General features: G+C 38.5%; 1 protein-coding gene across 4 annotated transcripts in view; it reads left to right on the top strand.

Annotated features, from left to right (window-relative positions):
• Positions 1-27,735, top strand: part of MYO1E (myosin IE) — a 77,747-nt gene that overhangs the window by 32,429 nt on the left and 17,583 nt on the right. For all 4 annotated transcript variants that reach the window (XR_006017848.1, XR_006017849.1, XM_042038963.1 and 1 more), the window contains exons 3-18: positions 415-504; positions 1,381-1,475; positions 7,954-8,041; positions 9,697-9,786; positions 10,588-10,719; positions 11,992-12,126; positions 13,269-13,401; positions 16,805-17,001; positions 17,924-18,004; positions 18,381-18,467; positions 19,738-19,824; positions 20,892-21,059; positions 21,798-21,883; positions 22,491-22,572; positions 23,350-23,456; positions 27,172-27,270. Coding sequence is in view for 2 of the 4 variants with exons in the window: in XM_042038963.1 (XP_041894897.1) it covers positions 415-504; positions 1,381-1,475; positions 7,954-8,041; positions 9,697-9,786; positions 10,588-10,719; positions 11,992-12,126; positions 13,269-13,401; positions 16,805-17,001; positions 17,924-18,004; positions 18,381-18,467; positions 19,738-19,824; positions 20,892-21,059; positions 21,798-21,883; positions 22,491-22,572; positions 23,350-23,456; positions 27,172-27,270 (1,757 nt within the window). In the remaining 2 variants the exon portion in view is untranslated. The remainder of the gene's footprint in view (positions 1-414; positions 505-1,380; positions 1,476-7,953; positions 8,042-9,696; positions 9,787-10,587; positions 10,720-11,991; positions 12,127-13,268; positions 13,402-16,804; positions 17,002-17,923; positions 18,005-18,380; positions 18,468-19,737; positions 19,825-20,891; positions 21,060-21,797; positions 21,884-22,490; positions 22,573-23,349; positions 23,457-27,171; positions 27,271-27,735) is intronic.

The following is a 27,735-nucleotide window of genomic DNA, read 5'->3' as shown; positions in this document are numbered from 1 at the left end:
TGCTTGCTCAGCACTGTCCTGTGAGATCAGAATGTGTCACTGCATTGTATTCTGCAAAGGTCAAACCGATATTTTCTAATACTGACAATACAGTCTCCTCAGTTACGAAGGACTAAAACCAGTTCAAATATGCTATTTCTTTCCTGTATTTTTATTCAAGATGTGTCATGATTTGGCCTTTAATACGTTTCTGTACTTAGCTTGCCTTAAAATAAGATAATATGAAAATATTCCAATTGAATGATATGTTTATATTCTTGTAAGCCTGCTAATTTAATTTTTATTAACAATTGTTGTAAGCTGTTGGATGTTTTACTGTTATTTGAAGTATTATGTAATAGGTGGAAAAGTTGTCACTAGTAGTAAGATAATAGTTTATGAAACTGTAGTTACCTTAACTTCTTCTGAATGCAGACGTACATTGGCTCCGTATTAATCTCTGTGAATCCTTTCAAGCAAATGCCATATTTTGGGGAAAAGGAAATTGAAATGTACCAAGGAGCAGTAAGTAAAGCAGTCTAAAATATAGTGCGGTATTCAGGGGCTTGGAAATATTATTCTACACAGTTTAACACTTGGAACCATTTGTTTCTGCTAGCATTGTGTTTGCCTGGGAGAACTTGGCAGATAGCCATTGCCATAGACCTAGTCTTCAAATTGACCTCCTTGGAATATAAGATCAGTATTTCAAGAAAATACTTGTACTGATTAGCTCTAATCCATATCAGGTTTCTCTCCTTGATGTGTCCCTGCTCCTGCAAAGGCGGTTTTTAAGCTGTCATATGCACAAAATGGCCATTAGTGGATTTGGAGACTGTGATTTCAGAACTCTAACTGGACAAGAACAGTAAAAAAAATTGAGGTGCCAAAATTAGATGCCACTTTTGAAAATACAGCTTGAAGAGCGAGTCAGCACAAGAACATTAGGGACTTAAAATTCAATTTCCTGCTCAAGTTGGGTGTGTCCACTCAGGGAAACTTGGGTTTGAATGGCCCACTGGATGAGAATGGGACCCGAGGCACCAGGCTCTGAGTGCTGGCTTGTTAGCACATTGATCACTGGTGAGATAGGCTTAAATTATGTGAGTTTCCTTTGGACAAGTAATACATTTCATGCAGAGGCCATTTTTAGAACAGGGTGTTTGCAATAGTTTAGGAGAAAATTGTGGATGAGAGAAAGACCACTAACAAAGTCCAGAGACTTTGGTTTGTTTTTATTAAATGTACCAAAAAATTCTTGGGGAAAATTAACTATAAAGTGCTATTCAGAATTTTTTCTTCCCAGGAAAATAACCCTTCCAATTTAGATACGTATTTATTTTGCTCTTTCTGCATTTTTTAATGTTGTCTTGAAAAATTAATCTTTATTTCCCCTCCTAGGCACAGTATGAAAATCCACCACATATTTATGCTCTTGCAGACAGCATGTACAGAAACATGATTATTGACAGAGAAAATCAGTGTGTCATTATTAGGTAAGAAAAAGATCTGTAAAAAACAATTTGTTTTCTTACGGTGTTTTAACTTGAAGAAGCAAAAAAGTTTATTATTTCATTAAAAATCTTCTATCCATGTTCACATTTTGGGATTTTCTAGGATAGCTAAGTATTTTCTGACCCTCCTTTTTGTTTTCCAGTAAAATCCTGATGATAGCTTAACCATGAGAACTCTCTTACACAGCCAGCTTCTTGTCCAAAACCAAAATTATAACAGCTCGAATGACTGCATGAGGGGGCTGGATTTACAACTGTACAACCACAGATACTGTTAAATTCAGCAATCCCACATGGACTGCATTTATCATGGTCTTTTGTTCCTTTTGGAGTTTTACTTGCATTCACTCAGAGACAAAAGGAGGAGAGGGATACTGGGAAATTAATTTCATCTTCAGTGTTAGTCTATTTTAATTATTAAGTGATGAAATTCACTGTAGAATTATTACTCAACTTTTTTAATGACAGGCATTATTTAAGTGACAGTGAATTTTGGGAGTAGACTTTATGCTTTGTTCTCATCGAGGGTTTTATAGGTGGTGTATGATAAAAGAAAACGTGTGGAGAGCAAGAACTGCAGGATCCTGCAGCTGGTACCCTCTGCCCCTTCTGAGTTCCCTTCTTGCAGGGCTGCTGGGGAGGTTGAGTGCAGAATGCACGGAGCTGCCCTTTACCCAGAGCAGGGTGGGGCCTCCCAGGGGCTGTGCAGGGATTTTACACGTGGGAAGACCAAAACAGGTGGTAACAGTTTGCTGTGTCCAAGGAGGGCCTCTCTGTTCCTGGGTCCCTGGGACAGCCTGGTGCCATAGGAAACAAAAAGCTCAGAGCTCTCCTGGCTGTCACTGGGATGGCTGAATTGTTCCCTGAGCTCAGTCTTTCTCTCTGGAAAACTGATGCCTGTTGCTGTGCTGAAGTTTACTAGGCACATGTAGTCAAATTGAGACCTGTTAGGAACAGGTAAAATTGGGATTTATTTTGCTTTTGTCACAAAGTAACATCCCAGAGAGTGGGATGTTTCACATGAAGCTGAATTTACAGTGAAAATCTTTGAGCTGTTGTGGATTGTGATTAAAAACCCTACTTTTTGATCCTGTGCTGTGCCCCACAGTGCAGTGCATGCAGAGAGTCACATTGTGAGAGAGCAGAGATACAGATCTGAGATACAGACTTAGAGTTTTAATTTTACGTGACAATTCTTGTACTTGAATGCTGGATGATGTACTTGAATGCTCTTTGGAATGTGCATTTTGTATGTGCAAAGTGAAACTTCCCCTCAGTGTGTGCAGGGCCTAGTCATAGACTGCAGGAGTTAATTGAAATCTACTGCAAAACTGAAACAAGAAGGATCATATTTACAAGGGACATTTCAGAGACTTTTTTCCTTTATACACATTTATTTTTCCTTTGATATTCTTGTTACAGACACTGTAGAAACTGCAGAGTAGACTTAAAAGTAGTTTTCCTCACGGTTTTTGGTTTTTTAGGACACCTAGAAATTACATTTATAAATAATAAATCAACTCAGCTGCTCATTAAATATATATTGTTTGGTTGATATTTTAATCCTTTGGACCACATTTGATTTAAGCTGTTTAGATACGTCTTATATTTTCTGATTTAATGTCATCACTATTTCCAACAACCAGGGCTGGCTTTAGAAAGAAATTTCTTGGAGTTTGCTTGCTTTATGTTTTATTGTGGGGACCAGAAGGCACTGAAATTGCTGCAGACTGGCAGCTCCCAGGATGCTGCTCTTGAGTGAAATGAATGTTCTGCCTGAGTTAGTGTCTGCTACCACTCCATCAGTTTCACTTGATAGCTGCCAAGGGCTTTACTGTTTCTGCCCCTAAACTGGTGATTCTCAAAAAATTGAGACACAGCTCTGTCTGTTGTCAGTACCACAGAAGCTGCTGAGCATAAACAGCTCCAAATGAACCTTTGTGTTTAGTGAAACATCACTTTTGTTGTAAAAATCTGTCCTGCAGAAGATGAGCGATGATAACAGTATGTTCTAGTGAGGTGCTGCTTGCTTCTCTTCTTCGTAACTAGTCTAAATTTGGAGTGACTCCACTGAAAATCCCTGGTGGAGCAGAACCAGCTAATACCCAGGTTTTTCCTTCTTTTTCCTCTTCAAGATGGCAGATTTCCCACTAAAGAAAGGTTTGCAAAGAGAGAAGGTAAGAAATAAGGTATAGACTGGACCTATTCACAGATCACAAAGGCTAAGTCTGGCTTCTGTTGCATATGGAGCCTCTGCAATGGAGACACAAGGACGGTGGGGAAGGGGCTGATGCACACCTGCTGTGTCCTCCCTCTGTATGCTTTGGGCACCTGTGGCATCTGCCTCCAAACCTGGGAGGAAAAATTCATTCCCACAGACTAGATGTGTGTTTCCAGGCAGGTGAAGCAGAGTCCCTAATGTGGGCAGAGCACCTTTTGCCTGGACATTAATTCCAAATGTATTTAGACACTGTTAGAAAAACTCGTCTTCTTCAAAAGTTAGTGAATGAACTGGGAAAGCAGATCCAAAAGAAAATGCAATTCTTGGAAAGGCTGGATAGGTGGCAACCAAAAATAATCTTTCATATGATAATACTAATTTTAAAAGAAAAATTGTTACCAAACAACCTTTCCAAGGCCAGGGAAGGCATTTTCATTAGCTGAGTAATTTCAGCATATTTGCATACGTGTTAAGAAAATTACATGTGCACATGTCTAATCATAGCTGAGCTGCTTTGCATGGCTGCTGCAGAGTAAATAAACAATGAGGTTATTCATGGGCTGCCTCCGAGCTGGGCTGAATCCAGGAGCAGGGTGTGCTTAGGTGGGAAGAGGGAGTAGTGCCCCCAGGTCTTCCCTGGCCGCGTGCATGGGCAGAAGTTCACTCACAGACTTAACACAGCTAAGCTGGACTTTATTTCTTATTAAGCTTATGTTTTACTGAGGCATGATATTTAATTTAGAACTTTCTTGAGCTAAGCTCATCGGTGGCAGTTAAAACAGACTGTTGGCATTTCTCCCCCATGTGACATGGCAGCCCTTCCGGACTATCAACAAGTTGTGCAGTCAAGATTTTAATTATGAAGGATTGTCTCGTGTCTTTTAATTCCTTTTGAGCTATCGCTGTCCTTTAATTAAGAGAGTGGAGGTTATGATTAATATTTTTCTATTATGTAGTAATAAATGCATTTCTTCAGAGTGTTGTTAAGGTTTTACCTTTCTATAAAGCTGAGGACTTTAATTTCACTTTGATTCTGTGATCCCTGTCAGGAGATGTTGCTGTTGCTTTAAAGCAGTTTTTCTTGTTTGTAGTTTCAGTTTACATTTGGCATTTGTGTGGTGACATTTGAGTCCAGGAAAGCAGTGTATGATATCTAAAAAGTCAGTGCATCTAATATACTATAAATATGTGTTAATGAAAAGATCATTTACCCCAACAGCTTTTAGTGAACAGCTCATGTCTATCTTAAATCTATTAAGTTGAAAATTTAATAAGAGATTTCTAGTCAGCTTCTGTATCTCAGCTTTCCAGAAGACTCAGATGACTGATCATTCTAAAATGTCTGTAGAGAACCTGACTGGAAGTATGGTTGAATTTTAATGAGGAAGTGGTAGAAACAAAAATCTAACACAGTAAGAAAAGTTAGGTTCTCTGATTCAGAAGGGAAAAATATTTCACTGAAGTAGTGCTACTGACATTTCTCTGAACATAATTGCAGAAGGTAAATTTTCTGTGTAAACAAGCTATAAAGCTTATCCAAACACATCAGAGTATTTTACATATACAGTGTTCTTTACTGGCAGATTGAAGAGTTCTTTATAAATACTTGGTATTAAAATTTCTACATTGTCCTGGCAATGTAGATAAGCATCACTTGTATTGTTCTACAGCCATGGATACCATATCAAATGTCACTCAGAAAATTCATTTTAGAGAGAAGGATGACACTGTGTATCAGATCTTGCTTCTGTAATAACTGATTCCTTCCTCTGGGAAGGAAGCAAGGAGCAAAACAATTTCCTTCTGCATTTGTAGTCTTATTCTGATTTCAGCTAAGCATTAATTGACTTGGTGGAAGAAAATGTCATTTTTCTGAAGTGGCAGATAGTGCTAGAAGAAACAATACATCTTTCAAAACATTGTAAATTTTGTTAGTGTTTGAGACTATGTGATGGTTTTACTTTTAGCAAGAAAAGTCTCTGAGAAAATTGTCAATACCACAATCCACTTTAAGCCATTTTAAGAATTTTTTTCAAGCTTTCAAAACCTCCATACTTCCAACATACTTCAAACTACCAAGTTAGATGATTCTTACATCTTCTTAAAATAGTTTTAATAACAGCAGAGCAGTCAGATTTATACAAAGAAGCTGTATGAATATCATTTGGCAGGAATGCCACAATTTCCCTGTTCCATTTGAATACCTGAGCTTTACTGGGGGCAGGATACCATCCCATCAGATAAAGCTGCTTTGGTTCATAAATAATGCATCTTCTTGTTTAATTCTAGCTTAATTGGAGCAATTTGCTGGTCTTTGATCAATAAAAACATAAAACTGAAAACCAGTGTATGCATGCATAAATTTAAAGTAAACTCTGGAAGGCAATCTTTCAGCCAAATTAATTTACTAGGAAGGACCACTTACATTGAAACAGTGACTAACAATAAAACGGAGCCTTATTGCTCCAGGTCAGTTCTGTGGCAGACACTATGGAGTAAGAAATACAAGCCACACTTAATTTGAGCAAGGAGGAGAAGGATAATGGATGCATTGAAGAAAATCTTAACAGAAATGTGTTATATTTTTACTGTGTGCTAAATAATACCTGATCAAATTCAGGTGTTGTGTTTGGCCCTGGATCCTCCCCTGTACTCATTTGAAAATTGCAATTTGTAAGCTCAGAGTATGATTCAGTTTCAATTTGTCTGGTTGTACAACAGGAAGAACAAATTTACTGCCAGCAGATTTTGAAGAAATGTTATTTTAATTATTGAACTATTCATGGTTTGAACTTCTAAAAGCAGTTTGCCATTCATCAAAGTCTGTCCCTGTAAATGTGGTAGATATCCATAATACAGGCTTTCTTGGTTGTTTGGAAAAGGTGATTCAGAAGAATAATAATAAAAGCGGTCTGTGCTCCACAAATGGATGCTCAATAAGTACTTTTTCACCTTTTCAAGTTTTCAGTTTGATCTGTAAAACTGTAGTCAGGAGAAGACAAAAGCACAAAAACATTTCTCAGAAAATAATTTATAAAAGCCTTTCAGTATTTCTGTAGTGTTTGGAAGCTTTAAAGATGTAAAATTACATTTGCAGCTTGGCAGTTTGGGGAGTTTTTTCAGAATGAAACCTTTAAAAATGTCTCTATTAGTCATGCTGATAGGGAGCTCTGAGTTGTTCATTCTCAGTGAGTCCCTTCCTGTGCAGGACATGCTGATGTTTCTTTGGCAGAGGTAGCTAAAATTTGTGCAGGAAAAGATGTGCATTTGATCCATATCCAGGAACAAGTGGGCACAGGATAGAAGAGTCAACAACATTCACTGAAATTATTCAGAAGTTTAAAGATAGCACAGATTTTCACAAAAGAGAAGACTAATTTAGCTCTTTTTTGTGACATTGAACCAACATCTGTGCGTTGGTCTTCTTGCTTTGGTGTAGTTGTCCAGGTCATGGGACATGCATTAAGGTCAGAGCTGACTTGCACCAAAGTTTACTAAGTCTGGAGGAATTCTGTTGAAATGAAGTTAGCTTTAAGGGATGAAGTGAAGGGAGATTGGTTTGTCTGGCATGCCGGTCTTCTTTCCTTCTTGAGAAACTTACTGATTGCAAGAAGGCAAAGCTGCTGATGTTGTAAACACCATTCACCGTTGAAGTGAAATATAAAGGAAGGAAGGAATTGTGAGAGCTAGTATGGGATATTAAGACTCCTTGTACCCTGTGTCAAGAGGCATAGGAACAGGAAGGTAGTTCTTCCGTCATTCAGGATGTGATTAATAATGCCTCATTATTTTATTCAGGAACACCTAAAACAAAAAACTACTAAAATGAAGTAGGTATCTGGCATGGCATGCACAGCTCAGATTTTCAAATTAGTTTTTGTGTCAAGACCTGAAATCCCCCTAAATTTAGATGGGAATTGAGTTTTTAACACACATATTCTGTTTCAAGCATCTTGGTTTAAGTAGAGGTTTCTCAATGTGTGTACTTTTTTGACCTTTGAGTCTTGCAGAGGTTCTGGTGTCCATGCAAGATGGTGTATTCAGAGTTCTGTATTCACAAACACATCCAAGCACAATGCTACCACACCATGTCAGTCTGTATTACGTGGTTACCCCAGTGTGAATGTGGTGTATATAATTAAGGTACCCCGCCTTGGTTGGATGAGATGAGCTTCAAATTACCCCATTGTAGAGTTACTTAAAAACTAACATGTACATTTTTGTGTTTCTTTTTTATAGTGGGGAAAGTGGTGCTGGAAAGACTGTAGCTGCTAAATATATCATGAGTTATATCTCCAAAATTTCAGGAGGTGGCCCTAAAGTACAGGTGAGTTGATATAGAGTAACACTGAAGCATAAGCTTAGACTAAAGATTCACTTCAGAGGTGGAATGGCAAAGGCTGTTGTGGCAGACACTGGCAGGTGAGAGGCACTTTTGACCTGGCTAACTTGTGGGTGAGCAGCCAGAAACGTGTGGGCCCCAAAGCAGAGAGCTCTGGGCTGGGCAGCTTTCCTCACCTGCAGGATGCTGGATGGGAGCCATGGCAGGGACAGCTGCAGGGCCGGAATCAGCTCTGCTCCAGGTGCTATAGCCCTTATGCTGAATTGCATCTACAAGCTAGGGGGTTTTTTGGTTTGGGGTTTTGTTGGTTTTTTTTTTTTTTTTCAGTTAAGTGGTAAGAGGTACTTTAATTGTTCTAAACCAGATTAAGAACAACAATCAATTTAGTGGGTGTGTGATTTTTTTCCTCCTGTGTTGGCATTTTATTGAAAACTGAACTGGCATTTTGGGTTTCTGTTGCTTCCTTTAAATTTCTAATTTGTGTGTATACATCAAAGAGGCACTGCAAGAACATAATTTTGTTTTATGAGCTTATCTAGGCAAAATTAGGGTGTGTGACATCTGCCTGAAAGAACAAATAGTTGCTTTTATTAATAATTATATTGTTGATGTCTGCTCTACCTATGAACTGAAGCTAATTGAGTTAAATAGCCATAAAAATTCCCTTAATGACATTACAGTGTCATTCCTCCACTGAGAGGCAGTGGTAGGTAGTGGCTGCTTTTACCAGTCCACTCCTCTTGAGTGCTTACTGTAATTTTTGCTTTATTGCAGTCTCTGATATTGAGTGTGTTCTTTCTGCATAGTTTTGCACAGCAGTGATACCGGCAACGTTGCAGGGAATAACTCAGTAACCAAGAGAATGATCCATAACCAGAGAGAAGGCATTGTGTTATTTTTGCAATAAATATAACCGTACTTTATAAGTAAATATTTTGTTTTGTTTAAAAGATTTCAGCTTTTTGTACAAAATTAAAAATTACTCTTAGTAATTATAGAGTTGGAGTTGATGAGGTTAGTAAGTTGCCTTGAGCATTTATTTTGGAATAAAATTCCATCTTCTTTTCACAACCCAGCATGCACTGGGTTTTTCCCAAAGCTGATGTCTTCTTCCTCTTTCCAGCTCCCAGGATCAGATAAAGAGGCAACAGTAATACGTTACGTTGCTTTCTAAGATAAGTGGATAGCATTATCCATGATCCCAAAACAGATTGCTCAAGCACTTGCAGATTCCTAAATTTCATGCTGCTCTGACTTCATTATTTGTGGTTCCAGACCCCCCCAAAAGATTTAAATGTTCATGTGTAAGCATGGTTTAAATTGAAGATGATGGAAAAACCAGATCAGTTTATCGGCTGTGTTGCTTGGCAGAACAATGAACAGAAGAACCAGGTTTTAGCCTCAGGCATTTTGTTTAATTCTGTAGGATTTTCCTCGAAGAATAGGAACTAAAAGCCCTCAAAAAAAAAAAAGGTTGGATTCTATTCCTTATCTGATCAAGAGAATTTTTTACAGATGCAAGATTTCATGCTTTTTTACTATATGATTTATATGTCGTGGGGTTTTTTTTAGAAAATCTGTAAGAACTTTAAAAATGCCTGTTTCTAAATTTGTATTTCTTTTGTTTCCTAAAATTTTAGCATGTTAAAGATATTATTCTACAATCCAACCCTTTACTGGAGGCCTTTGGGAATGCAAAAACTGTACGGAACAACAACTCCAGCAGATTTGTAAGTCCCTCTACCTTAGAGCTGACTTTACTCTTCCAACTTCTGTGCTGTTACAGAGACAGTATTTAGGGGTATAATATAAATTTACTGCAGGTGAGGTAAATCTGAATAAGATACAAAGTGTGTTTTAAAACCAACATGGTATATGTCAGAGGCTTCTGTTTCATGCCGTATAGATTGTGCATTTCTTTCTCTATATGTACTGGTTACAGTTTTTGAAGTATCAGGGCTCTGCAGCCTTTACTAATATATACAGGCAGTAGGCAGGAATTGCCTTCAGTCTGTCATTCCAGAAGGGTCAAGATAATCTCCTGAAATGACTGCTCACTGCAGTTTAAAAAAGTTATTTTAAAAAGTTATACATGTGGTTTAAAATTTGAGATGTGTTCCTTAGTAACATGAGGGTTAATGCAAATAGTGTCTCCCTGAAAGCAAGAAATCATGGCTTTGCTTTGCTTCCAAGCAGAATGGTTTGCTGTTGGTTGTAAATCTGTTGAACTGACTTGCTGTGTAGGTGAACCTCGTGGTTTCCTTTATACTAAGCAAGAGTCTCAGCAGTGAAGAGAAGCCACTGATCTCTCTACGTTTGCATTAACATGTGATGTGTTAATGTCGAGCTGTATAAATGCAGAAAAAATGACGTGTGATGCTTCAAGAGTTTAGGTTGTACCTTGAGGCAGCTTTGTTCTCTGCATCCATAAAGATGAAATATCCTCATAGCCTTGCTTGGAATACAGTACAAGTGCATGATTTTGAATTTGCATTTACTAATCATTTAACAGCTTGAATTATTTATTGCAGGGGAAATACTTTGAAATACAGTTTAGCCCAGGTGGAGAACCAGATGGAGGGAAAATCTTCAACTTCTTACTGGAAAAATCTCGAGTTGTAATGAGGAATCCTGGAGAGAGGAGTTTTCACATTTTTTACCAGGTCAGAAGCGTCTAAGTCCTTTTTGAGTTATGTACTGTTTTTGCTTTTGATTGAAAAGTCATTCTCAAAGCAGTGAGATTTGAGTGCACACTGCAAAGGTAACCTGGCCTCTGCTGGGGAGCTCGACAGCATGGTGAGACACCATCTGCCATAGACCTACCTGGCTGTCTTTCAGCTCCAGAACAAAATACTGCAGTATTTCAAAGCCTTGCTTGGAAATTCGTTGTGAACTCCCATATGAAAAAGTCCAGGAGAATACAATAGGAAATGAGAACTTTTCAGCAGACTTCTTTTTGAACTGGCCTATATATAAAGAGAGAGAGGCCAGTTTATATATATATACACACACACATATATGTATATGTTTCCTGTGAAAGAGAGAATTGATTCACAGTTAACTTTTCTGGGACATTTATGATAATACTCTTTGTTGAATCATTGAAGTATCCCTGTTTTTTGTGTTTGGAAAGACTTTGCTGGCCTTCAGTGGTCCTTGATGTGCATGGTCCTCACTTGCTGGAGTGCTGCTGACCAAGCTCTACAGAGCTAGGGACAAGACAGGGCACTGCAACTGTCTGTAGCCAGCTTCACATAAAGTTGAGGTGCCATTGCCAGGATGGAAAGTTGAGTTGGAGCTGGACTTGCTCCAGGAGGTGTATTCTCCTCTTCTGAGGAATATGTACAATTTGCTCTGTCCTGCTGATTTTTCTGTGGCCTTTAGAGGGTTTTTGACGCGAGAGTTAAGAGACATTGGGATTTTGACAACTCTATTTTGAGGTTAGTTTGTTCCTCCCTGTTGCAGCCATGTCTGTGCATGACTGCGTGGCCTTTGCATAGGTTTGAGGAGCATGAAGGGTGCTTGTCCTCACAGTGAGAGTCACAGATGATGCTTTCTGAATGTGCTTTCAGCTCTGCCTGCCTTGCACTGGGTGTGGAAAACGTTGCTCCTGAGGATTCAGGGAATACGTTGCGGATTGAAAAACCCACTTTGCCTTTTCTTTATGAGGTAAAGATAATGGAAGGCATTCAAATCAGTCACATTTTTAGCTATTTATTAGTTGTGAAGTTAGAACTAAACCATTCATGGGAATGGGATTGAGAAGCTGGTCTTTTGGATTAAGCAGTTACCAGAAGATAGGAAGGATACATCCTTGGCACAGCACCAGCCGTCTTTCTCTCAGTAATTTCAGGCTCAGTCACCTGTTTTTGACCTGCCTCAACTCTGCTGAAGATTGTTGAATGATACCTAATTTGGAGGTTTTTATTCTGCAGCTAATTGAAGGGGCCTCCTCAGAACAAAAAAGCAGTCTTGGCATTACCAGCATGGACTACTATTACTATCTGAGTCTCTCTGGGTCCTACAAAGTCGATGACATCAATGACAAATCAGATTTCCAAGAAACACTGGTGAGTTCTTGACTGTATGATTTGCATAGTGGTGGATGTACGTTCATTTCACCGTTCATTTGTAGCAAAGACACTGGTCTGTTAATGTGGGAATGAATAATTATTGTAGATATGACTTCTAGTTGTATTTTGCCCTGAGGAGGAGGTATGTTATCCTGAAGATGGTTTTTGTAGAAAGGTGTTTTGTTTTTCAGTTTGTTCTTTTTCAGAAGAGTGCAAATTTAATGAAATTTAATTTGTGCAGATGATCTGTAGTATGAAAAGTGTGAAAATGTGAACACAGTGAGGAACTTGCATTAGAAGAAAATATAAAAGAGTGCTCTGCTTTAGCTGAATTCCCAGTGTTGGCTGACATTCCATGCTTATTTGAAACAGTACAGCTGAAAAGCTGGAGAAAGGGAGTGAGCACAGATCAGGGATCTTTATCCAGTTCTGTTGCCAGTTCATTTTGTGACCTGCCAACTGCTGGTGTCCTGTTCTTAGTAATTTACTATTTAAAGTAGGTGTATTAACACATTTATGTATGTAGCACATTTAAAGGCCTAACAAAATAATTGTTACATTTGTATTGGAGTTTATTTGGTATTTTAGAAAGACAGTTGAGAAGACATTCTGTACGTTATCATGTACTCTGAACTCCAAAACCCAGGGGTGCTGTGGATTATTTTGTAGTAAGTGGATGAAATTCACAGCCTAAGCCAGACACTGGGCTGCTTTTTAGTGTTATTCAATACAGCTTCAAAATTCTTGGTCTTGGTGGATAAACTGTCTGTGTAGAAGGAATGAAATCATTGTTTCTTAGGTTCATTATTTCTCAGTTTGCAATGAAACTATTTATTTTTAGTGTGACACTTAAAAGCAGGTGTTTGTTTTTCAGTAAGTTTATTTTTTTTCAGAATTCATTTTGTTAATACATCTACTAAATAGTGTATATGCTTCTGTATTTAATTAAAAAAAATACAGAAATGCTTTAGTAGGACATCTGGTACCCTTTGAACTTCATTGCAGCTCTAATGATTTGGTTTCCTTAGGAATCTGAACTGCTTTGAATAACTCTACTTTTTGACATCAGAATTTTAAAAGGACTTCTAAGACAAGAGTTATTGACTGATGCAAGTTTGTTTGTTTGTTTTTCTTCCCAGCATGCAATGAGTGTGATTGGGATCTTTGCAGAGGAGCAGGCATTGGTACTGCAGATAGTGGCAGGAATATTGCATTTGGGAAACATCAGCTTCAAAGAAGTTGGCAACTATGCAGGAGTGGAGAGTGAGGAGTGTAAGTACCTCTGAAAAGTGTTACAGGAGCAGCAGTGGGCTGCAGCCCAGATGGCAGAAGGTGAACTGCAGTTTAGAGCTGCTTATCCAAACAGAGCATCGTTTCATAGAGTGTGAGGCTGCCAGTTGAGAGTCTCTGCCAAAACCAGGTGCTGAGGCCCCTCTTTTGTCTTGTAAGAGGCCACTGACTTAACAGGAGTGTGATTTTGAATTTAGAAATCCTGTTCCAACCTTTGAATGTGAAATAATAGACACTGTAAGAAGGACTCTACTTCTTTCAGTGTATCAGCACATATTCATAGAAACCCCTGTTTGTTATGTGGTTTGTGTGGCCTCACTGTCCTGTGAAAGCAGCTCCCAACTGTGGGTGTCCCTGGGCTCAGGGCATAGCTGATGCCCAGGCATCCATACAGGTGTGTACATGTGCCTTGTGAACAGAGGTCCAGAGCTGAACTGAAAGGCAGAATTTACATTCTACAGTTACGTTTCCTGTCTCAAATTGCTCAACTGATACCTCACTGTTAGGTACTGCTACTGAGTAACTATTTCTTCACAATTCTGTTTTCCACAGTGCCCCTTCCTTGCATCCCTCAGCCCGTGCTGCTGTTCTGTAGCAGCTAGGCCCACAGCAGCAAGGTGTTGGAATGTTAATGGACCTTGAGTTTTAAATGTTTTTGTTGTGATTTATACCTTGCATCTAATGCAAGGTGCTACTTTGATAGTTTAAAGACAGAATGGATAAGCAGAACATATATAGTAGGACCTTATACATACCCATGTGTTCTCTTAACTCTTAGTTCAGAATGGGTCTTATGTTTAGGAAATTTGCATTTGTTTAGCTTTAGATACTTTATTCATAACTAACCTATCTTATGCAGCCAACTTCACACTCAGCTGTATTAGTACCGTCCTGCTTTTTGTTTTAAGAAGTTGGGAAATAGAAAATATGAATTTTTAACCTTATTAGTCTCTCAAATCAAGAAATTAAGTAAGCCCAAAGAAAAACATTTTGTGGCATTGTATTTATATGCCTTTTGATTCCAAATGAGTTACTGTGCTTCAATTTAAATCACAGTGCTAAATCTTTCAATGAAATCAAGGCATTTAAAAGCCATACAAGATGGATACAGAGTGAGTTGCATCAAAATAACAAATGGTAAAGGCATGAATTGAAAACAAATCATTAAAAGTGAATGTGTTTCTATGATGAGCCATGTCCACTGTTTCTCCTGCTCACTGGGATACAAATATAGAAATTGTGTATGAATAATACATGGGAAGAAATTAGAAGATAGAATGAATATCAAAATTACACATAAATACGCTGATTTTAAAGAAGCCAGAGAAGAAATAGCCATGTCTAGTACAGTTTCTGCATCATGAAGGTGAAAGTTGGGCTCATTTGTTTTTTGCATTAGTCCTCCCCCCAGTTTACTGTTTGTCCTAGCCAACTGAATAGTAAAGCATTTATAGCCTGCATAGCCACGAAAGATAAAGCACAAGGAATGACCAGTGGTCAGTCCTGTGTTGCATAAGCCTGAAATAATAAAAAGTTTAAGAATTTGGTTAATAGTGTTCTTGTTGTTATACAGCCAATTGCAGAAAAACATGCAAAGGCCATTCTTTGGGACACCAAAAACTCTACTCTCTTGCTCTGAGTCAGAATCAAATCTACACAGGCCATTCTTGAGAGACCTTTAGACAAATATATCTTTAAAACTGCCAGTGATTGCTATCTGCTCTAGTTTTGATTATATTAATAGATGAAAAAAATTCTTATTTAGTGGACATCTTCCATGTTACAAATCATGGCAAATACTAGTACTTCTCTCTTGGAAGTAGAAAAGAATTTAAATCATCCCTTTTTACACTTGCATTGTATTGAAAGGGTTGTTTTTCACTTCCTGGAAGCCCATGAAGTGAGCCCAGTCTTTTCAGCTTTCCTTCAGAGTGTATTTAAAACTATTCCACTGAATGCTACTGATGACTCTTTGAGGATAATTTTTTTCAATTACATGCATATCCTGCTTTATAATAATTTCCAGACTGTAGCTTTATGGTCGCTAACTAGGGAAAACAGTCAGGCATCTTAAGAATGTGAAGTTGTATCAAGTGCTGGCCAGCTACTCTTCCCTTACAGTAAATCATTAGCACTGGGAAGGGAGAGTTTCTGAGCTCTGCGTGGTGGTTCTTGCCATTAAACTGTCTTCATAAATTCTTACCGGTAGTATTGGTTAAGCATTTTTCCTGGTATCTTACAGTATATGTGAGCATATTTGATCTGTAATTGCCTACATTTTTTCCCATTTTGAAGCATATAATGATGGACTTTTTCATGTGCTCTTCAATCTGAGTTCTCTGAATTACCAGAGATGTTGCCAGTGACTTGACTTTGATGGTGTGATTCCTGGTACCCCAGAGTAAATTTAATCAGTTTGCTGATGGCAATAAATCATATTTCAGAAAGCTGGTGGTTATTTTCAATTTTAAAAATACTTTAGGAATAATGTACTAAACAGTTCAGTGAAGTCATGCTGTGACATTACACATGTGTAAAGTGCAAGTGGCTGCTGCCTTAATGATTATTTTACATCCTCCTCACACCAGTAAAGTAGATCTGAAACCAATGGAACATGGAGGAAACACTGTTAGAGGATTATGTGGTTTAATGGAGGTGCAGTACCAACTCCAAGAGTTTTTCTCAGGAGCTGTTTCCATCTGCTTTCAAGACACTTCTGTTTTTCCACTCTTTAAGGTGTGCGACACCTGCAGTAACATCTGCACGTGTGGTGAGAGTTCAGAGAATACAAAACCTGGGGCTGCTTATTGCACAGATGTATTTTTGTGCTTTTGTTTTAAATGAGGGGAAACAGAATTGGCAAAGTACTTATAGATTAAGGGATTAAAAAATAAAAGGCAAGGTAATTGAAAACTTTTTGCCATGTCCTAACTTATAAGAAGGAAGGGAAAGGATATTAGGAAGCAGATAGCCTATTTTTTATTATATTTTAAACATTTAATGTTTTTTACAAAGAATTTTCAATTGTGTCAATTTTATTTCGTGTGTGAGCTCTATATTTTCAGTCTCATCCAAGAGTGATTTGTTTGAACCACAGTTCAAAACTATGTCCTGTGGCAGCTTACATGTTTGAAGGACTGAAGGTACAGAAATAGCTGACTATTTTACTTCAAGATGGTTTATCTTAATTGAAATCCATGTAAGTAAAGAGTTGAAAATGTCCTTGAGGAGCATAGGGAAATTTTGAAGACATAAATTGTTCCTCTTTTCCTTTTTAAGCTGCACACCCCATGAGTTTTATTGTTATTTGAGATACAGACTAAATGCAGAACAAAGAAAAAATTAGCTGTAAGTCATAATCCAACAAGCCTGATCTTTCTTGCAGTTTTAGCTTTCCCTGCTTTTCTCCTGGGAATTAACCAGGACCGCCTAAAGGAAAAACTGACCAGCAGACAGATGGACAGCAAGTGGGGAGGCAAATCTGAGTCCATTAACGTCACACTAAATGTGGAACAAGCCTGCTACACCAGGGATGCACTGGCCAAGGCCCTTCATTCCCGTGTTTTTGATTACTTGGTGGATGTAAGTTGGATTTGCTTGATTCTACTGAAGTATCAAAACAAGTTCAAGTGCACTAGGAATGTTCCTTGCGGGCCTTTTCTTGCCTGTAGGTGCTTTGCCCAAGCCTGCACAGCGCAGTGGGAGTGTGACCATGGATATCAAACACAGGGCACTGACTCTGACATGAGCTGTGCTTTCAGGCTCCTGCCATAACTGTCCTGTATGGGATCCTGATTTTCTCCTTCCTGGCAGCAGCCATACTTCTCTGACTTCCTCCTTTGTAGCTGAGCAGAATTACTTGGTTATGGTCCCCTGCTCTCTGATCCCACTTCCCTGCAAAGAGCCCCTTCAGCACCTGGATTTGGTGGTGGAGCCAGTGGCCAAATTCCATTTTCCATGCCAAAGTGCTCTCTTGTTCAGGATGAGACCCTGGACTGGGCTGGGAGCCCCAGATGCTCCTGATGCAGCAGGGATCTCCTCCGGGGGGGGCACTGCAGTGACCCAGAGCTTCCCTCCTCAGGCCAGCCCTGTCATCCCACCCTGTGCGTGTACCAGCACTGACGCTGCAGAGGAGGGGAATGCAGAGTGAGGTGAAAAGATTCAGTGCACCCTCTGCAAAATTCATCAAATGTCAGACTTAAAGCTGTTCTTTTTCTCTTGGCTCCTTTTATTTAACTGAGCCAATTACATTGAAGGGGAAAGATTTTTATAGACAGTAGAGCCAAAGGCTCACTGACCTGGAAAACAGGATAACGTACTGCTCATTTCCTAACTGTTAGTAAAACTTTATTAAAAAGTGAAAGCAAAATAACCTATTATGGATATTTGTATTCAATTCAAATATATATTTTTTAAATAATTTAAATATAAATATTTAAGAATATTGATATATTTTAAATGTATAAACTACACGTCGTTTTATGTTTTGTTTCTGTTTTGTTAGTCTATTAATAAGGCTATGGAGAAGGACCATGAAGAATATAACATTGGAGTCCTTGATATTTACGGCTTTGAAATATTTCAGGTACGGCAATGCAAATACTCGGGGTTTGAGCAGATCTGACCTAGGAGAGTTTTTTTGTAATTTAGAAAAAAATTAAACCAGAAAAAAAATCACAGATCCTGTAGCCAGAATAAAAGCAAAAAAATCCCAGCCCAGCTTCCTGGACATTGTGATCTGACTGGTAATGTCTCACTTAATAAACATGAGGTATTGAAGAAACTTCAAACAAAATCATTGATCTTAAAAGAAAGATCTGACATTCCACAAAATGTCTATAAAGTCAGCAACTCATCTATCACTGACAGTGTTTCTTTGAAGCTTATTGCCAGCATAAGAACTAAAAATTATTGTATGTAAGGCAGGAGACTAATTTTTAAATTGTTTCCTTTTTTTACAGAAAAATGGTTTTGAACAGTTCTGCATCAACTTTGTAAATGAAAAGCTGCAGCAGATTTTTATTGAACTGACACTGAAGGCAGAGCAGGTAACCAGACATTTATTACTTTGGAGCTCACAAATGAGCTGTTCCTTTTTCAGCTGGTGGAAAAATTGAGGTTTCATCATCTGTTAACAGTAAAATCTACTTTGTTAAGTAAGACAGAGTGAAAAAAAACAACCTTTGTTGTTGGCTGACCCTAAAACTATAAATGACATCAGCTGCAGGCATTTGTTCTCTGATGGAGTGGTGCAGAAGCCAGTCCACCCCACGGTGTGCTAATGCAGTCATATGACTGTGCCCAGGCTTGCTGCAGAGTCTGACTCATGGGCAGGGATGGAAAGCTGCAGCCTGGCTCCATCCCTGGGCTTCCCTTGAGCATGACACACATTTCACTGGGGATACTTTCCTTAATTTCCACCACACCTTTTTTGTTTTTTAAATATATATATTTATATATGTGTATGTGTGTATATGTAAAAATGAAATCAACCAGAGAAATGCAAAAATACTTGTGAAAGTATTTGCAGTTCTCTGCTCACAGTCTTACTGCCAAATCTCACTTTTTTTTATTTCTGCATGGGAGGGCAGACAGGATGCAGCTGAGACAGGAGCCCTGTGTGCAGCGTGAGCTTAGGGCTGGCACCAGCTTTGGGACAGTGTTTTCAGGAATTCCCAGACACAATTGCCTTTGTGGGAAAGTAACCAGTCATGGCACTGAGTGCACAAGTGACCTGCAAAGTGTCTACTGAGCCCTTATATGTGCAACTGACTGGGTCAATTTAATAAAATTTTAATACGGATTTTTCCCCAGTCATTCTCTAGGTGTCTTTATGGATACAATAATAGCATACAGAAATAAAAAGCTGTGCCTTCATTTCATGTGCATTTCCATATGTGTTATCTTGGGGATCTGATCCTCAATGTGCATGTTACAATCTTAATTTTTAAAATAGATCAGGGTATGGATGCTTAGGTGCACTGCCAAGATACTGTAAAAGTGATTTTGTTACTATTTGTAAAGCGCTTTGACAATAAATACACTGTTGAAATCTTCCTGCTGTTGTCAGTAGCCACGGAAGGGCTGTGAATGACAAAGGAATGTGTGGGGAGACAGAGTAGGATTCCAATTCATCTTTTAGGCAGCAGAGAGCTGGATTTAACTATCAGTAGGGTCATTTCTCCCACCTCCACCCAGTCATACATTTGGCAAGTCTTCCTGAACATGAGTAGTGCAGAGTTTGTGTCTGTGGAGCGTGTTGTAAATCTAGTGCTACATCTACAGTGCAAGAAATGTTTGCATCTTTTTACTTAACAGGAGGAATATGTGCAAGAAGGAATTAGATGGACACCAATAGAATACTTTAACAACAAAATAGTATGCGACCTTATAGAGAACAAAGTGGTAAGTGTTTAGAACAAACAGGTGGAGGAAACAAGATTTTTTTCTCTTAAATATTTGGGCAACTGCTTTTTCTGTAAAGAAGGTTCATAGGAAAATGCAAATACTGTTGTTCAGTTACTGAGTCATACTAAGTCTATATATAGATCTTACATAAGATGTCTTATAGGAGCTCTAAGATATGTCATGTGAGATACCATCCAAAAAGAGAGCTATACCATAGCATGATTGCCATGTGACTGAAGAAAACAATAATGGAAAAAAAATTGTATCTGCCTAAATTTATGATGACCTTACTGACATACTGTACATCTGATAATGTTCTTTGTGTCCCTGGAGATGTAATTCAGTTTGGGGAAGCTACAGCAGCACCACCTTTCCTTTGAGGTGCTGTTGCAAATTAAGCAGAAACAAGTGAAGAGATGGTATTGTCGATAAAAAAAATTTTGTGGTTTTGCTCCACAGACTGTTCTGCATTTTCAAGTCTTTATGTTCTGTTTTGGGGTGACAACAACATCGAGTTGTCCTTTAGGTCAGAAGTAGGGTGTTTTTCAGATAGTTCTTCATGTAGGCCAGAACAGTAGTTCAAAGATTGTAGTGACTTGTGCTTAAATGCACATCACATTTTGCCCATTTCCTGTCTGTATGAGGATAACTAGGAAGAGAATAAGATTTCCCTCCCAATCTCAGATATTTAGCTCTAAGTTCGTCAAACTGCAGCATGTGCATTTAAATACTTTCCTCAGACATGGGTTTACTTTTTGGTAATGAGGAAAGAAACTTTAAACAAATGTTGAGTATTTTGGTGGTTTTGTTAATGTTTTTTTTTTTTTTCCCAGCAGTAATCACGGTTTCCCCCACTGTCACTATCATCCCATGAAATGTCATCTCTCCTTAAACTATTTGCATATTGCTGTAAAAGTTAATCTCAGTTGATTGGAGGGAAATCCTTCCTGACTCTGCTCTAGCTTTTTGTAGCAAAGACGATTTTCTGTTTGGGGGGAAAAAACTGGCATCATAATTCTTTTCTTCCTCACTTGTGCTGCTGTTCTTGTTCCCCAACATGTTAGAATCCCCCAGGGATTATGAGCATTTTAGATGATGTGTGTGCCACAATGCACGCAGTGGGAGAAGGAGCTGACCAGACACTGCTTCAGAAACTCCAGATGCAGATTGGGACTCATGAACATTTCAACAGCTGGAACCAGGGGTTTATCATCCATCATTATGCTGGAAAGGTAACATGGGAAGTCTTCACTGAATTCTCTGTAATGTATTTATGAAGAAAGAGAATAGTAATGAGAGGAAGGGGGAAGCCCTGCCAGAGGGCTGGCTTAGTTTTACACAGCCAGATTATCTCAGGAGACAGTGTCCCTTAGTGCAGGGAGCTTAGGACAAAAATGCCATAACAAATGGCCCTTGCTGGAGAGACGAGTCTGGGCCTTGCTGCTCTCAGAGCCACAAATTAAGTGTAATGAATGAGTGCCCCATGACTTTTATTAATTGTGATCTCATTTGTTTATTACAGTAGCAGTAAATTTAAAGAATTCAGATATAAAAATTGTTTAGGTGATGATACACCAATAAAACTGGGAATATAATGTACAGTTCTATCTTGTTTGGGTTTATTTCTCAGTATTCATGGTTTTCTGCAGTTAATAACAGTAAATCCTTACTATGCAAAAATTTTTCTTAGTAAAATTTGGTATTAAATTCACTTGTCATATTCCATTCACTAATTCCATACTTTTTAAAATTTGAATTTAAACTGATTTTATACATAAGGATGACACTCCTTTGTTTGCTGTGAAGAAGTTTAATAATACATGCCAGGATTTAGTGCTCATTGTAGTATCTAAGTTTTACCAGACTAACCAAAAAGTACAGAACAGCAACTGATGAAGACAGAATTTAAATTTTCTTTAATTATTGGGTTCTCAACTTACCACAAACAATCAATTTCCACCTTGGCCCAGGTATCTTATGATATGGATGGATTCTGCGAGAGAAATCGGGATGTTCTTTTCATGGACTTGATTGAACTCATGCAGAGCAGTGATTTGTACGTAAGCAAAACTTGCTTCAAGCTAGGAATGCCGTGGTGGTTCGGAGGGATGCAGAGGGCCTGACTTCTCTGCTTTGTACCTGGTGACCTCCTTTGTGTAACAGTGCAAATAACCCATGGCTGCAGTAGAGCAGCATCACTTAATTATCCTGACCTTCATTTTCTACAAATTGGACTAAGGGAGGCACTGCAGTGTCAGAATCAAATACTGTAATGGCAGCCTTTGTTTTGGCCTCAAGCAAGGCCATCAGTGCTCTGGCATCTTCTCAGAAAAGGCACTGTTTTGACAAACAAAGTAACATTTTTTTCTGATGTACTTTAATTAATTGATGCACATTTTAAAAGATATTTTAAGTGCATTTCTTCAAGTCTTCTAGAAGTCTGGTGTCATGTCTTTCAATGCTCACTAGAACAGCAAGGGGTCTCTGTGAGGAATGAGGCTCATGGAAAGTACTAATCTTAAAATAGATTTGATATAACTCAAGATTAATAGAAATGGCTATTTATATTCTGCTCAACTATCAACTTCTACAGCATATTCCTTGACATGCCTGCATTGAATTGTCTTTCTTGTGCCAACCCTATTTTATGAATTTTTTCCTAGGCCTTTTATAAAGGCTCTGTTTCCTGAAAATCTTCAAGTGGACAAGAAGGGCCGTCCTACTACTGCAGGCAGCAAAATCAAAGTATGTCTCATTTTGCAGTGTTGGTGTGTGTATATGTGGTTGTGTGTTTGTGTATGAATAGCTAAATAAATAAAAGTATTTACTTTTTTTTGCTGTCTAGACTTTTTAAAAGATAGTAGGAGTATCTTCATGGCAAAGCGATGCATTGTTTCAGCATTGTTAGAATTGTTCTGCCCAGCATCAGTGTTCATCAAATGTTGTATTCAGCTGCATCCTATAGCAGTGAATTTTCCAAACCAGCAATTGATAGTACTTTCATGTGCATAATGAATGAGCCACCTCACTCAGCCTCTTGATGTCCTAGTTAACTGCAAGTAACTGGTCTCTCTACAGTGCAGAAATGCCTGATCCAACACCCACCCAGTCAACAGAAGTCTCTCTACTGACCACAGAGTGCCTTGCCTAAGCCAGCAGGTGCCACAAGGCCAGGGTCTGTTTGGAGACCGATAGCAGAATACACACTTAGATTACACATGATTTTGCAAATCAGTATTTTACCAACCTCTTTTCTCACATTTCACCCTGACAGGTTCACTTGATGCATTCGCTCCATATTTTCATATAGAAGCTCAAATGTATTATGTAGCTGGCACCTTCTATTTACTGATAAGTTTTTAATGAGGTGCATATTATCCCAAGGCACGTTGATTGTTGGAGAAAGACCAAAGGCAACTGGATCTAGCCAATGGAATCATCAGCAGAAGGTTGATAACTGTAGAATTCCCTCAGGATTTACGCTGTTCAGCTCAGATGCAATGGTTTTCCTTTGTTTTACAGAAACAAGCCAATGACCTTGTTGGCACTCTGATGAAGTGTACACCCCACTACATCCGCTGCATCAAACCCAATGAAACAAAGAAGTCTCGAGACTGGGAGGAGAGCAGGTATGGATAAGCAGAGCGTGTGAGGAGAAACAGTGCTAATGGTCAAAAGAAGCCACAAAAAGTCGTAATTTGTAATTGTACAGCCTACAAAGAGAACTACATTCTCTTAAACCATCAGAAATGAAACCTGGCATGACGTCTCCTAAACTTTGAAGATAAGTGGTGGTCACTTGGTCTAAATCAGCACTTAGTGTATGCAGCTCTTGGCTTTCCTTCTGCCAGTTATGATAATCAACATTTGCATGAGTAACACAACCAGTACATACGCAGTTTTCCATGTAGAATTTGCACACCAAATGTATTGTGATCGCTTCTAACTTTATGCTTTGAAAACAACTTCTATTAAGAAGCTAAAAAAACAGTAAGGTATCTGTTTTTATGTATCAAACTTGCCAAAAACTCCACCAACAATGGAGAATGTTCCTGTTTTACTTCTTGAGTTTAATTGGCCAACTCCTTAAAAAGAATTGACTGGAATGTCACATCAGGTGATTATATAGACATTAAATAGATGTCTAAATGATCAGTTTGGCTTATCACATCTGTTTTAAGGCATCTTTAACTACATGGTGCTTATAGCATCTTCCTCTTCTCTGGAAAAGGTGCTGCTCTTTTTGCACTGGGGTACGTGCTCAGTAGGGTGTGTAAACTATGTGGCGGCCTAATGTAGGTAGCATTTATTACTATATACCAGGTAAAATTGCTGATAAAGCAAGTGATTATTTTTATCACGATGAAACAACTTGCAAAGTCTGATAAAAAGCATTCTTGGACAACCCCAGCAGAATTCCCTTCCTGCCTTTCTAGCAGATCAGCACAGTCGTATGCAGATGGAGAGCAATTACAGAAGCCATTGGGATTGCACTTCAAAGTCTCAGTGAGGGTTTGGCAGTAAATGCAGACCCTCTTTAGCTTTTCCACCCTGAAAATCCTACTGTGCAGCACTTAATTTTCCACTGACACTGGGGACCAAAAGAGGAAACTAAGTGGTCCTGGGAAAAGTATTTATAAAACTTAGTTAAAAATTGAGGGGCTTTTAAAATCTATCATTTGCATATTGGGAAACAGGCCTGTTATTGTGGAAGGTGTTGCTAGGAAACCAGTGAAATAAATACAATCCTAGTCCTGAGAAAAGGACAGCTTTCAGGACCTTTAGGAGCAAAAACAGGCAAGATTTTTTCTTGTTTTCCTGTAATGAGGATGTTGTGTTATCAGTAGCTGCTGTATTTGCCAAGTGAAATACAAAGGATTGTATACTATCAACCTCAGACAGAAATGGAAGTGCTGTTTATAATGGTAATCCTTCATCCCTGTTTAAAAATCCCAACATTCTCCCATTTCAATCTGTGATTGCCCATCTAAGACTTCATTGTGGCACTTAGTGACAGGTGTAGGGAAAAGAAATTTATATGCATTTGACAATTCAAAGTTAAGCTTAATATTGTTGTTTCTCAGTTTTACTGTGAAAAAGATTTGAGGGAAATAAAAAACATAATTGAGTTTATGTAATATTTTGCTGATTGGTTGATTTTTAAATTTTTTTGTCTTGCATTGTTTTCTTGTGTGGTCAACATAATGCTGCATCATACATAGGCTGCCTTAGTGTGATGGGAGTAGCAATTTGCTTATTAGTAGCAGGTTACTAGACCGTGAAAATGTAACTGAAAAAGGAAAAAACTCTTTCACAAAGCCTGTCTTACTTCATGCTCAAGGAACTCCACCTTTCTGCTGCTGTTGAATAACTCCAGAATATTTAGCAGTGAAACATAGGCCTTGTGTAATATCTAAACCTTGTATAATACCTTAGTTATTCCAGAAATTGGGGTGTTCTTGAAATGTGTTTTTGTTCAGGTCCTGGCACAGCCACTGCGACTTGTATTCAAAACTGCTGCATTAGCTGAATTCCCAGACCCTGACCTGCTTGAGGTTGCTGCCTGGAGGGAGATTTTCAGTGTGCCTTTTCTCAGAAAGGAAAGGAAAAAAACAGAAAAATGTCTCAAATTCTCTGGTGCTGGACAGTGATACTGGCAGGACAGTAAGAAAATGGGAGTAGTACTGTTGCTCCAGTGCATTATTCCAGATGTGAACAGGAGAGAAAGCTATAAACAGGAAAATGTATTTTTGTCCACCAACTTTGTACTGTACCAGAATTCTTGGAGTGGGTACAAAATATACTTTATTCCTTGAACACAGCAAGATTAGAATCTGTAGTATTCTTTATTGTAAGCTAAAAGAGCAGTATCACTCATCATTTAGTAAAACACCTCTCAAAAGTGGTCTTTAAAAAGAAAAATAACTGAAGAGATTTTGTCATTTGTAGCAAGAGATTTCAAAAGATTTTTCCCTTCATACTATGAGTCATTGAAAAAAAAGTCTCGACAAAAAAATCAATGGGCAGTACATTTTATATTCGAATTTGACTTTTCAAAATAGCTAGAGAATTAACTGAGAGTGTTTCAGGATTTGAAAAATCTTTTGTAAAATCAGAGAAATAGTAAGCAAAAAAAATCTAAATGGCTTCTTACACGCTCACTTTTAAAAAATTATATGTAAATAGATGCTCTTTTATATACTGTTTGTTAAACTTGCAGGACTAAAATCTTAACAACTCTTACATTTCAGACTGAAAGCTAAAGCTTTTATACTTTGCCCCAACAGAACAGCAACAGAGTGAAAAACTGACATTGCTTCTTTCAGCACATGACTTAGATTAGAAAATTAAGGAAAGGCAAAGGACGTCAGTAACTGAAATTCTTCAAATCAAATTACCAAGCATTAAGTAGTAGACTAGCAGGATAAGTAAGAAGCAGCATAAAACCATAAATGTGCCATGGGTTTAGAAGGAGGGAAAAGTGCAAAAGCTTTTTTGTTTTGCTGGTTTTCTGCTTTGCATTTCATGGGCACATACTTGTTCCCTGGTTAGAACCTAATTGGAAGTGTTTGGTGTGAGGCAACTCTGATGGTGTTGGGATGATGCTGCTTCAGTTCCCATGTGCAGCAGAGTTCCTCCACAGCCATTAACACTTTCTGTGGGACTGGTACCAGCTCAGCTTTTGTTTGTCATTTAAAACGTGCCATGGATGAGTCATCCATTACTGGCTTCAGCCAGTCTTGTGCTTATGCTTGAATCCTTCCTTTGCAGCATGGTAAAATTAGAAGGAATTCTAGCTTTTCGTCAGTATGCTGACCTGGCTTTCTTCTTTCTGATTCTTTGTGTAGTGAAAGTTTGGCATCTGGGGCTTTTTCCAGCCATCAGATTTGGTCTTTTCTCCATAACAACAAGAAAAATAAAATGTTACTGTGTTGCTGTTTGAGCTATGTAAAGCATAGGAAAAACGTACAGTAAGAGAACACAAAACAGTTTCCCAGCCCCTTGGATACCAGCTGTGTAACAGTATTGGTAATATTTACTTGGCCTTTTATGGGTTTTATTATTACCTAAGAAATTTATACATAAATTACTTTGGAGATGGGAAGTTAAACTAGGAGAAAATGCTAAGGTAAACTTGTTACTTATATTTCTGTGCTCCAGTCTACCTGGAATGTCTTTCCTACCATGCAGTGGGCAGTGTCATGTGCAAAAATAGATTCATTTACCTGTGCATGAATTTTAGCAATCAGTAGTTAAACATGATTCATATGTTTAAGAATACCTCAATCCACAAGTATGCTGAAATAAAATGGATTTTAAGCCCTGCATTGTTTTTGTCCCCAGGGTAAAACATCAAGTGGAATACTTGGGTCTGAAAGAAAATATTCGAGTAAGAAGAGCTGGCTACGCCTACAGACGGGTTTTCAAGAAGTTTCTGCAGAGGTAGGTAACACTTGTTCAGAAGCATTGCTGTAAACAACAGCACATTTGTTTACATGATGAGGAGGGAACTAAGAGGCTGCAAGTTTTGAAACCTTCTCATTGCCCCCTACCCCTTTCTCCACATGTGCCTTGCGCAGTGATCCAGATTACACAGAGATTTTGAAGTGCTTTAAAGCCTGGCTTTGTGTTGTTGAAAGTACTTCATTTTTTCTGTAAACTTGCCTAAGGCCTCAGTATTTGTAGTGCTATGAGAGGCTTCCTCAAAGTTACAAAGAGTTAAAGGAACCACTGCAGTGCTGAAATCTGAGTGTCCAGCTGCAAGCCCTTGTCTAAAATGTTACTGCTCCACGGCAGACAGAAGACACGTAAAGAAATCCATGCCTGCCATTCAGCCATTGCAGTGTAAAGAGTAACCTTAGCGTACAGTGCTCGTTATCCTTCCACTAGGGTTCCACCAGCTGGGAA

This window comes from Corvus kubaryi, unplaced genomic scaffold, assembly GCF_017639235.1.
Source record: "Corvus kubaryi isolate FWS band 111438036 unplaced genomic scaffold, C.kubaryi_AGA036_p1.0 37394, whole genome shotgun sequence".
Taxonomy (NCBI): Eukaryota; Metazoa; Chordata; class Aves; order Passeriformes; family Corvidae; genus Corvus; species Corvus kubaryi.
This window is presented reverse-complemented; position numbering and strand designations above follow the sequence as displayed.